At 51.4% G+C, this 12328-nt stretch overlaps 1 protein-coding gene across 9 annotated transcripts in view; it reads right to left on the reverse strand.

The window, feature by feature from the left end:
- CELF5 (CUGBP Elav-like family member 5) overlaps positions 1-12328 on the reverse strand; it is a 49382-nt gene that overhangs the window by 20465 nt on the left and 16589 nt on the right. For all 9 annotated transcript variants that reach the window (XR_002341695.1, XR_002341694.1, XM_021084142.1 and 6 more), the window contains exon 2: positions 9229-9311. Coding sequence is in view for 7 of the 9 variants with exons in the window: in XM_021084142.1 (XP_020939801.1) it covers positions 9229-9311 (83 nt within the window). In the remaining 2 variants the exon portion in view is untranslated. The remainder of the gene's footprint in view (positions 1-9228; positions 9312-12328) is intronic.

Raw genomic sequence — 12328 nt, forward strand, 5'->3', positions numbered from 1 at the left:
CCCCTCCTGGGTCAGCTCGGCAGTGGTGGCGGTGGGGTAGAAGGGGTCCTAGTGTGGCTCTGAGAAGCCAGGTGGGTAGCCCCCTTCTATTTCCCCACTGGAAAGCCGAGGCTCCAAGGCCCGACCATCCACACCCCGTGGATCCGCGCTTCGCCTTACCCACCGGCCTGGAGACGCGCGCCAGGCTGGCATCCATGTGCCGCCGCCCGCCCGGCTGGCCCTGGGCGCACAAGCGCGCACACGCCGCACGCACGCTCGGGCTCCAAGCCTCGCTCTTCCGCGCCCAACGCCTAGGCGATCCGCCCGCCAGAGGCCGGGCCCTGCCGGCGCTGCCCGCCCAAGCCGGGAGGAGGCGTGCCAAGGGAGAGCTGGGTCTCCCCCCACCCCACCCCACCCCTCCTGTCGCCCCTGCCCGCCCATATGGCTCTGCCCACCTCCTTCCGGCTCCCTCTCTCCATCTGTCCCACTGAGGTCTCTGCCGAGTGCCCTCCCTTCTTCCTCCACCTTCTCTGGCTCCCTATCGCTGCAACCTTTCCCTGCCCCCTCCCTTCCTCTTTTCATTTATTCAACAACATTCCCGTGTACCTAATGCTGAGTAATTTTGCAACCTCAGGGAGCACCCCACTAGTCTGCCGGAGAGGGAAACAGGCATATGCAGACACCCCCAGACTCATGGGGTCAGGGTTGGAGCAGAGGCAAGGATCAAGTGCTTGGAGAGCCAAGAACAGTGAAGAACTGAAGGATTTCCTGGGGGTGCACTGAAGATGAAAAATCTGCAGTGGGTTTTGAGGTACAAATAGAAGTTGGCAGCCCAATGGTCCAACATGGTGGAGCGGATTGGAGCAATACCTACATCCACCGACTAGTTTAATCTCCAAACAACTTTATGAGGTGGAAAAATGCCCCTTTTACAGATGGGCAAATCAGAAAGGGAGAGGAGAAAGAAGCAGAGGACTGATCTCCTGCCAGTTTCCTCAGTGGCCTCTGAAGACCCAGGCCCTCCAGCCAAGGATCAAGTGGGCTAGGGCTCTGGGAGTGTCTGTGTCTTTGGGGGTGGGCATACATTACATGGCTGGGACACAGTCCTGGCTGGCTCTGCTGCCCAGCTTTTGCTGAGTGATTTCAACCAAGCCACACACTATTGGGAAAACAGGGCCCCTTATTCCTGACCTGTGTGTATTATGGACGGGGAAACTGGGACTACTGGTGGCGGGGCAACTGCAGGTAGTCCTCAGTAGACAGACTGGGGCCCCAAATATTTTCTGGGATTTGCAAATTTGTGCCTTTAGAAGATGCAGTGGCCCAGGGAAAGCCCCAACTAGTTTGTTTCTGGGTGGCGTGGAGAGGAGGGAACCAAGATGGACCCCTATCTAGGTCGCCTGGGCCACCATCCCAGCCTCTTCCTCTCCCACCCAAGCCCCAGCCCAGCCCCCATCAAAGCCCCAAACCAAGCCCCTCTCCTGCTCCGCATGCTGCCATGCCTCCCTTTTGCCCTCAGGGTAGAGTGCCAGCTCCTGGCATTGGAGGATCCTCTGCTGCTCAGTCCCAGTCACTCCTGCCCCCTCTGCCTCTCACACTCTGAGGACACTGGGTGGGACCAGAATGTGACCCTGAGCACCCCCCTCCTTGCCCTACAAGCCCCCCTAAATGCCACCTCCCCCGAAGCCTTCCCTTCCACACCCATCTGCTTTGGTTGCTCTGCCCAGGCATCGTCCCAACACACAGACTTGTCCCTTTTTGAATGAGCTCTTGAGGTCAGGGTTGGGGGGCTCTGGGACCCCCTCCCCAGCAAGACCCAGCACAGGGTCCACAAACGAGAGCTGAGTTAAGACAAGACAAGACCTGTGGTTTGCAGACTCCTGTCCCCTGGGCAAGAGTGAGGCAGGCGTGCCGGGCACAGTGCCCGGCACGGGAAGTAACCCAAGAGATTATGCCAGGCATGTCTGCACTGTCCCCATTTCATGGGAGAAAACGAGCTCGGGAAGAGATGTGGCTGGCTAGAGTCCCACAGCTCCACTTCCCTGGGACCGCGTGTTCATCCATTCATCCAGCATATATTTGCCGAGCGTGTGCTCTGCATCTGGCCTGTGTCACTTTACAGGATCCTCATAACACCCTGCAACCCCATTTTACAGACAAAGACAGTGAGGCCTGGGAAAGCCAAATCATTAGACATTCGGCACCTTTGGGCCCCCACCTGTTCCCAGGGCTGGCTCGACTCTGAGCCAAGTCATGGGATGGAGGGGTGGGTCCTGGGAAGGGGGTTCAGGAGGGACCTGTCAGGGGGAACTCACAGCCAGACACACTCATCCCTTTCCAGGGTGCTCAGATGTCCAGCAAGGTGGTGCCAGATCTGGGGTGTACCTCACCCCCCAAGAACTTCACAGAAAAAGAGATGATGCAGCCTCACATGGCCCAGCCATCCAAGAGTCCGGAGCCAGACCTGTTGCCTGACGGCCGAAGGGGACCCTTCCCATCCTTAGGGACCCCATCCTGGGCTTTGAGAGCATGGCACAGAGCCTCTGTGGGAACCAGAGGCATTGCCCAGTGTGGATTCCAGGGTCCTGGGGTCCATTCCAGCTTCTATTCTGGGATTCTGTTATTTAGCGTAGGATCCTATTCCAGAATGCTGAGATTTGATTAAACTGCATCCCCCACGGACGTCACTCTCATACCCAAGGAAGGAATCAGAAAGGGTGTCCCTTGCTGCAGAAAGCAGCATGATGGGGTAAGGGGGCTGGGCTGAGCCCTGGCAGGGGTGTGGGGGAGGGGATGAGGGAGGGGGAAGCACGGAGAGCTGGCAAACAACAGGGGCCACTTCCCTCCTGGTTCATCAAGAGATGAAAAGACTGGAGTTCCCGTTGTTGTTATGGCTCAGAGGAAACAAATCTGACTAGCATCCATGAGGATGCAGGTTTGATCCCTGGCCTTCCTTGCTCAGTGGGCTAAGGATCTGGTGTGTGGCCATGAGCTTTGGTGTAGGTCGCAGACACAGCTCAGATCTGGCATTGCTGTGACTGTGGTGTAGGCTGGCAGCTACAGCTCTGATTTGACCCCTAGCCTGGGAACCTCTATATGCCGCGGTGCAGCCCTAAAAAGATTAAAAAAGAGAGAGAGAGAGATGAAAAGACAGATACTGTCTCCCCCAATACACACACACACATATATACACATGGGGACAGGAGAGACGGTGGCTGTCTCTCTCTCTCTCTCTAATGTGACCCCATCTTCTGGCGGAGACGCCTAAGAGGCGGACTCAGACACCTGTGCTCAAATGCTGCTGACAGGCAAGGGGGGCCTTCTGCCCCAGGAGCCCTGGACTTTCCTCATGCAATGGAAATCAGCGAGCAAGCCTCCAGCGCTTGTTCTGTAAGGCTGATTCCACTACCACCGGTGTTTTTGGAGAAGGAGGCTCAGCCCCCAGATCCCCCCCTTCTTGCTCATGAGAAGTGGAAGATACACGAACTCCTGGGTTTGCGCCTGATCCAGAGGCATCAGGTGTCCACCAAAAGCAAAACACCAGGAAGGATCTCTATGTGAAACAGCAAAACCGGAAACAACCCAAATGCCCACCAGCAGGAGAACAGACAAATAAATGGTGTATTGGGGCCCGGGAATACCACACAGCGATGACAAAGCACATACCACTGAGACATGATATTGAATCTCATCAGTGTCATGCCAGAAGAAAAGTGGGGGTGGGGTGATTACCACAAAAGTCAGTACAGTGGCTCCTCCAACAGGGACAGGGTCTGGGGCTTGGGGACAGGGGATGGGGTGGTTTCTGGGGCACCAACTGTGTGGTGATAACAGGTGCTTGCTTTATAATCAGCTGGGTTGCATGAATATTTCTCTAAGTGTGTATTTTTCAAATTTGAAGAAATATGTTTCTTCAAGCCAAGCTCTACTCCCAGAGGATAGTGCCCAGAACTGGGGGTGGTCCTCAGGGGCCCCTCTGTCCCCGGGGTCCAGCCCTGAGCCATCTTCTTATTTATCAAACATCTGTCCTCACCTCCAGGGGGCAGGGGCTAGCTTGCAAGAAACCCAACCAGAGAAGCCAGAGGCTCAAGGCCTGTGGAATGGGGTGGGTGGGGCTTCAGGCATCACCCTGCTGGGTGACCTCAGATGAGCCCCTCCCTCTTTCTTTGCCACAGTCTCTCCATCTGTCCAGTGGTGCTAGCAGCAGCCCCAGTGCCCCACTGATGGGGCAGTTGTGTGGGATGCCCCTGCAGTGCTGGGGAACAGTGATAATTCTAGGGAAACTGAGGCTCATAGAGAAAAAGGGTATTGCTTGAGACTCCTCGCTCCTCCCCAGCCGTGAACTGTTATCAAAGAGAGACCTGGAACTTCATATCTAGACGTAGGATGACACTATACCATGCTGCTGGTCTAGACCTTTCCAGGTCTGCATTGTAACATGGTAGCTGATCCCAGGTCTAGAATATTCTAGATTTGAACTGTCTAAGATGGTAGCTCTAAGACACATGTAGCCCCTAGCCACATGTAGCTGTTGAAATGTTTTGCTTTTTTTTTTTTTCCTTTTAGGGCCACACCCACAGCATATGGAGGTTCCCAGGCTAGAGGTCCAATCAGAGCTACAGCTGACAGCCACATACACAGCCACAGCCACAGCCACAGCCACGCTGGATCCAAGCTTCATCTGCTACCTACACTGCAACTCACGGCAACACCAGATCCTTAACCTACTGAATGAGGCCAGGGATTGAATCCACATCTTCATAGATACTAGTCGGGTTCATTTCCACTGAGCCACAATGGGAACTCCTAGCCGTGAAGTTTAAATTTACATTTATTAAATTTTTTTAAAAATTAAATAACATTAACAATTCAGTTCCTGAGTCACATTTGCCACATTTCAAAGGCTTAATAGCCACACAGAGATATGGCCACCATAGCACAGCACAGCACAGACAGAGCATTTCCACCTTTGTAGAAAGTTCTGTTGGACAGTGATGGTCTAAAATGGGGATTGGTGGAGAGTTCCCATTGGGGCTCAGTGGAAACGAACCTGACTAGCATCCATGAGGATGCAGGTTCAATCCCCGGCCTCACTCAGTGGGTTAAGGATCTGGCATTGCTGTGAGCTGTGGTGTCAGTCGCAGATGTGGCTTGGATCCTGAGTTGCTGTGGCTGTGGTGCAGGCTGGCAGCTGCAGCTCCAATTCAACCCCTAGTCTGGGAACTTCTATATGCCACTGGTGTGGACCTAAAAAGACCAAAAAAAAAAAAAAAAAAAAAGAAAAATTTTAAACAATGGGGATTGGCAACTGCACCCCAAACCTGGCCCCTTGCCTGTTTTGTTGATAAAGTTTTATTGGCACACAGCCATGTCCATTCGTTTACTTGTTGCCTGTGATTGTCTTATGCTTTGAGTAGATGCAACAGAGGCTGTATGGCTGGCAAAGCCAAAAAAATGCTGCTCTCTGATCCTTTACATAAAAACTTGGCTGATCCTTGGCCTAGAACATTATAGAACTATGCCGTCCAGTACAATAGCCAACAGCCATTTGTGGCTACTGAGTGCTTGAAAAGCAGTTTGTAGGACTGAGGAATGGAATTTTAATCGAACTTAGTTATAATTATTATAAAGAAAAACTGAAGTCTAAAAACCTGATACCTGACTCCATTCTTGGAAAACCTTTTATAAAGTAAGTTTAGATAGAGCGACTTGGGCAAATGAATCTAATTTTCACCTGTCAATTTTATAAAATGCAAATACAGATTGAGCCTCTCTGATAACAACTGAGGGTTCCAATTGAAATGGACAGGGGTGGGTGCAATAATCCCACCGGATTTTTGGAACACTTAGGATGAAAACTAGGAATGTGGATGATGTTGATAATAATCATTACATGGGCCATACTGACTACCTGTTGATAAATTTTGGAGAGATACTGGGTTAAAATGAAAGCTAGCACTAAAATTCATTTCACCTATTTCTGTTTCCTATTTATTTATTTATTTAGTCTTTTTAGGGCTGTACCCATGGCATATGGAGGTTCCCAGGCTAGGGGTCAAATCCGGAGCTGTAGCCACTGGCCTATACCACAGCCACAGCAATGCCAGATCCAAACCTCATCTGCGATCTACACCACAGCTCCTGGCAATTCTGTATCCTTAACCCAATCATCGAGACCAGGGATCAAACCTGTGTCCTCATGGATGCTAGTCAGATTCGTTTCCACTGAGCCATGATGGGAACTCCCTCTGTTTACTCTTTAAATGTTGCTCCTAGAAAAATGTCAGTGCTATATGTGACTTGCATTCTAGTTCTGTTAGCACTGTTCTAGAATATTCACCAGCTCCTTATGTTCCTAAACAGCATTTCTCAACCCTGGAACTATTGATTTGGGGATGGATAATTCTCCACGATGGGGAAGGGGCTGTCCTGTGCAGTGGAGGGTGTTGAGCAGCATCCCTGGCCTGTAACCCCGGGATGCCAGGAGCATCTCCCAGTTGTGACAAGCACAAATGTCCCCAGACATTGCCCATCGTCCCTGGGGGCAGTAAACACCCCCATTAAGCTTTGTGTGTTCCCACACTCAGCACACCAGGCAAGCTCCTGCCTCCAAGTCTTGGTACACCATGTCCTCGCACCACCACCATCTGCCACAGTCCTCCCCATCCCTCAAGATTCAGCTCAAATGCTCCACCTCCAAGAGGCTGCAGTGTCTGCCCTCCACGAGGTCATCAATGCAGGTCACCCAGTTCTCCCTTGAGATGCTGTCCCCAGTCACCCTTCCAATGTCTGGTCATCTTGTGGGTTGAATGGTGGGCCCCCCTAAAAATATGTCTAAGTCCTAACCCCTGGAACCTGCAAATGGGATATTATCTGGAAAAGGCATCTTTCCAGGGGTAATTAAGGGATGGGTCTTGACAGGAGGTCATCCTGGATTTGGGGTGAGCCCCAAACCCAATGACTGGTGTCCTTAGAAGAGAAAGGCAGTAGGCAATAGGAGAGATGCAGACACAGAGGAGAGACCACGTGATGATGGAGGCAGGGAGTGGAGTGGTGTGCCTATAAGCCAAGGATTGCCAGCCACCACCAGAGGCTGGGGGTCGGGGGAGCCTGGAACAGAATCTCCCCCAGAGCCTCCAGAGAAGGGCAGCCCTGCTGACAGCCAGCCTCTGGCTCCCAAACTGTGAGCCATTAAGGTTCTATTGCTTTTTTTTTTTTTTTTTTTTTTGTCTTTTGTCTTTTTAGGGCCACACCCACAGCATATGGAAGTTCCCAGGCTAGTGGTGAAATTGGAGCTGCAGCTGCCTGCCTACATCTCAGCCATACCATCATCACAATGCCAGATCCAAGCCACTTCTGTGACCCATAGCTCATGGCAATGCCAGATCCTTAACGCACTGAGCAAGGCCAGGGAGCGATCTCGCATCCTCATAGATACTAGTCAGGCTTGTTACCACTGAATCTCGATGGTTCTGTTGCTTTAAGACACTCAGTTTGTAGGGCTTTGTTAAAGATGCCCTAGGAGACAGGTACACCCCCTGATTTACCCCTACCCTCAAAGCCAGGGTCTGCCCTCTAGGGGCTCCCAATCCAGGGGGAGACATAGGCAGACACAGATATCCACAGCCCCGAGAGTCAGGGATGAGCAGAGGGACAAGATAAAAGTAGAACAGAAGCTCTCCAGGTAGGAAGGCAATTCCCCATGGATTCTCAGGCTGGAGTTCTGGTGGGATCCTTAATATCCGGTGAGTGAGAAATATTTTTTTTCAGGGCCCCACTTGTGGCATATGGAAGTTTCCAGGCTAGGGGTCAGATAGGAGCTACAGCTGCCAGCCTATACCACAGTCACAGTGACTTGGGATCTGAGCCCTCTCTGTGACTTACATGACAGCTCACAGCAACACCGGATCCCCAACCCACTGAGTGGGGCCAGGGATCAAACTCGAGTCCTCATGGATACTAGTCGGGTTTGTAACCCACTGAGTCACAACAAGAACCCCAGCGCGTGAGACATCTTTAGGAGCTAAGGACTTCCGGAGACCAACACAGATGAGCTTAACATCTCCAAAAACAGAATTCACTTGGAGTTCCCGTGGTGGCTCAGAAGAACCAAACCTGACTAGCATCCATGAGGACGGAGGTTCGATTCCTGGTCTTGGTCGGTGGGTTAAGGACACAGTGTTGCCATGAGCTGTGGTGTATGTCACAGACATGGCCCAGATCTGGCATTGCTGTGGCTGTGGTGTAGGCCAGCGGTTGCAGCTCTAATTGGACTCCTAGCCTGGGAACCTCCACATGCCATGGGTGTGGCCCTAAAAAGATTAAAAAATAAAAATAAAAACCACTTTGCACCCACACTTCTCCCACTCCTCTCTCCATCCTGGTCAGATGGACAAGGTGGTGCTCATTTTGGAGACAAGGGTAACTGAGACTTTGAACGAAAGTCACTGTCAAAGTCACACAGCTTGGGATGGGAACCCACAGGAGCATGGAAGTGGGGGAAGGGGCAGTGCATGGAGGAGAGGTTCTGCAGAGCAGGGTGTGGGGACTGCAGGCTATAGGGAAGGAGGAGAAACCAGTTCCAATGGGATGCTGGGGCCAGTTTGAGCTATGCTGGGTCTAGGGTGCCACCAGGGCGTGGCTTCTGCACACAGAGTGTGTTTATTCCACAGGGTCTAAATCACCTTTGCATATGCTGTTCCCTCTCCTGGCACACCCTTCCTTCTCATCTTTCAAGTCTCTTCTCAAATGCCACCTCCTCAGTGAAGCCCTCCATGACCTTCTCTACAGTTTCTTCCCTCTACCCCACCCTGTTATACTCTTCCAGTGCTGGAGATCAGAGAGGCTAAGTTCCTTACTCACAGTCACACAGCAAGAGCAGGCTGGAGCTAACTGATGAACACTTGGGCCTCCTTGCCATTCCACCAACACACCAAGCACCATCCTGCCCCAGAGCCTTTGCATATGCTGTCCCTCTGCCTGCTAATGCTTCCTCATCCTTCAGGTCTCAGCCCAATGACAGTTGCATGCTAAGCCAGATTCCCTTGTGCAATCTGCAGAGTGCACAACCACACCGATGTGAAGTATAGAGCACAGGAGGCAGTAGGTACAGTGAAATGCTTATTCTGGTGATGACTTCTGTCTCTCTGGTCCTGAGTCCAAAGGCATGTAGGCTGCACAGCTGATTCCAGGCAGGATCTTAGCCTTCCCTCCATCCACCCCTCTTCCCATACAGCACCCAGGACTTACCCCGGGCAAGGTCTTCTGTTCGTGCAGGGCAGTCTGAGCTTTGATGGCAGAGTCCCTGGCACAGTAGGTAAGAAAGGCACAGCCTGGAGGGGAGAGAAATAGGGGTGTTAAGAGAAAAGGATGCCATACCCCATGTTCACAGCAGCATTATTCATAACAGCCAAGAAGTGGAAACAAACCAGGTGTCCAGTGACGGATGAAAGGATAAACTAAACACGGTCCACCCCTACAAAGGAATATTAGCCTTAAAAATGAAGGAGATTCTGACACTTGCTACAACATAGATGGACCTGAGGACATTATGCTCAGTGAAATAAGCCAGACACAGAAGGACAACTACTGTCTGATTCCACTCACAGAAGGTCCCTGGAGGAGTCTAACCTATGCAGACAGGAAGTATATGGTGGAGGCTGGGGGGCGGCGGGGCATGAAGAGTTAGTATTTCATGGGGTCAGATTTTCAGTTTGGGAAGAGGAGAAAGTTCTGGAGATGGAGATGGGGGTGGTCGCACAATAGGAGTGTACTTAAAACCACTGAACTCTGCACCTAAAAATGGTTAAAATGGTAAACTTTATGTTATGTGTTTTTAATAATCACAATTAAAAATTTTTTGGAAAGAAGGAAAAATGGAAAGAAAAGGCTGGAGCCCCCTTAGTGGGGGCAGTAGGAGTAGCTTGGCTCTCCCCTCCCACACCCATGCATCCCACTGGGTGAGATGGGGAAAGACAGAGAGAAAAAATAGCTGTTAATTAAATCCATAGCTGATGCTAAACAGCTGGGCGAAGTCGGGGTGGGGTGGGGGTGTGGGGCCTGGGGAGGGGGCAGAGATGCTGTCCCAGGCAGGAGGGTGGCGAGGGCACCAGCAGCCCCAAGGAGCGGGTAGAGGCCCCAGAACTGGAATGAGGTGCACAACGGCTCGGCCACTAACCTGCTTTGTGGCCTTGGTTGGGGTGCTGCCCCTCTCTGGGCCTCAGTTTCCCCCTTCAGAATGAATGGCCTCGGAATACCACGGGATGGACCAACCAAGGGGCGGGGCGAAGCTAGAGGGGGGGTGGGTTTGGCGTCAAGGGGTAGGGCCAATCAGGAGAGGCAAGGGGCAGAGCCGCCTCCCCCCTTCCAAGTGGTCCAGAACAAGGGTGTGATTGGATGACGTGCTAGGTGGGGGAGAGAGGGAAAGCAAAGCTTGACAGCCACAGAGACAAGAAAGGTTAAGAGACAGAGACAGAAGAGAAGGGAGCAGAGGAAGGTGCCCAGAGAAAGGCCAATGAAATCAAGGCTATTTTGAAAGATGTTTGCCTGAGGGGGCAAGGGGATGCTGACAGGTGTCAGGTTCCCCGGGATGGTCGCAGGGGTTCTGGCCCCAGCGCTGGGCCTTGCCTCGCTATCCTCTGTGAAATGAGACCCTTGTTGGGTGCCCTGATGCTGTCGGACCCTGTGTCTTCCACCCCCAGCTCCCTCCCCTTGGTCTCTCTGCCTCCATTCACGGGGACCCCCTGTGCAGACCCCCTGGGAACAGCTCCATGGTGTCCAATTCCGCCCCAGGTCTGGAGCTAATTAAAGCTGCATTCTGCTGGGCTATGCCCGCTACGTGGATTCTCCCACCAACTGGGCTTGGTGATGGGGAGGGGTCCCTGCCCCAGGCCTGAGAGGTGCCCTGGAGCCCTGAGGAGGGTGGCACAAGGCAGAAGGAGGACAGTTTCTAGCATTTAAAAAACATTTGTGTTGGGAATGTAAAATGGTGCGGCCGCTGTGCAGAATAGTTTGGCAGTTTCTCGAAAAAGTTAAACATAGAATTACCATATGATCCAGGAATTCCATTTCTGGGTATATACCCCCAAAGAATTGAAATCAAGGGCCCAAAGAGATACCTGCACACCCACGTTCATAGTGACATTACTGACAGTAAGCAAAAGGTGGAAGCAACCCAAATATCCATCAACAGATGAATGGATAAGCAAAATGTGGTCCATCTCTACAAGGACCACCAAGGAAGAAAAGAGATTCTGATACCTGCTGCAACATGGATGAACCCTGAAGACATCATGCTCAGTGAAATAAGCCACAGAAGGACAAAGACTGTCTGATTCCGCTCTTAGGAGAGCCTAGACTCAAATCCACAAAGACAGGAAGTAGATGGTGGGGCCGGATCTGCAGGAGGGGATGGGGAGTCAGGGTTTCTTGGGGACAGAGTTTCAGTCTGGGGAGATGAGAAAGTTCTGGAGATGGATGGTGGGATGGTTGAACAACAGTACATATGTACTTAATGCCACTGAGCTGTGCACCTAAAGATGGTCAACTTTTTAATATATACCTTACCAGAATAAAAAATTATAATTGGGATGTATTACACATACACTCTCTTGTGTGCTTAGCTTATCCTGCTTTGGTTATATTTGATGCATACATCTTCTCCCAATACATGCCTTGTCTTTTCACTTATGTGTGTGTTTCTATTTTGTGAATTGAATCTCCCAAGGTCTTCAGGGAAAGGAGAGGCACTAAGAAAATTGACCATAGGGCCTGAGAGAAATTAGGCATGATTGGCAAGAAATTGGGCTGCAGGGAGTTGTAAAATAGGGGTGAACCCCTTTCTCCTTGGGTCCTTTCTTACTCGTGGAACTCTGTATGCAGAATGTGGAGCGTGCTGGCCTTGAGAGGGTAGGTGGGACCCCTGAGCAACCCTTCATCAGCCTCTAGTCTGGAAGGTTTGCAGAGCAAGGGGGGAAGAAAACCCTAAACAAACAAAACATGAGCCGCTGTCCCTGGTACTGAAATGTCTCCCAGTGGTTTTCTTGGCCCCGTATCTTTTCTGCCTCTGAGCTTCTCTTTTCTAGTTGGCGAAAATGTGTGATGTTTACCCGTTTCTGGATAAACAGAGCCTTGAATTTTGGTTTCTATTAGGGTTGAATTGTTTATCCCCTCCCCCAAATTCATATGTTGTTCTCCTAACCTCCAGGACCTCAGAATGTGACCTTATTTGGAAATAGGGTTGTTGGAGATATAATTAGTTACAGAGAGGTGATACTGGAATAGGGTGGACTCTAATCCAACAGGACTGGTACCCTTAAAAAGGGGGGTGTATTTAGACAGAGACACATGA

The sequence above is a fragment of the Sus scrofa genome, chromosome 2 (assembly GCF_000003025.6).
Source record: "Sus scrofa isolate TJ Tabasco breed Duroc chromosome 2, Sscrofa11.1, whole genome shotgun sequence".
NCBI classification, from domain to species: Eukaryota; Metazoa; Chordata; class Mammalia; order Artiodactyla; family Suidae; genus Sus; species Sus scrofa.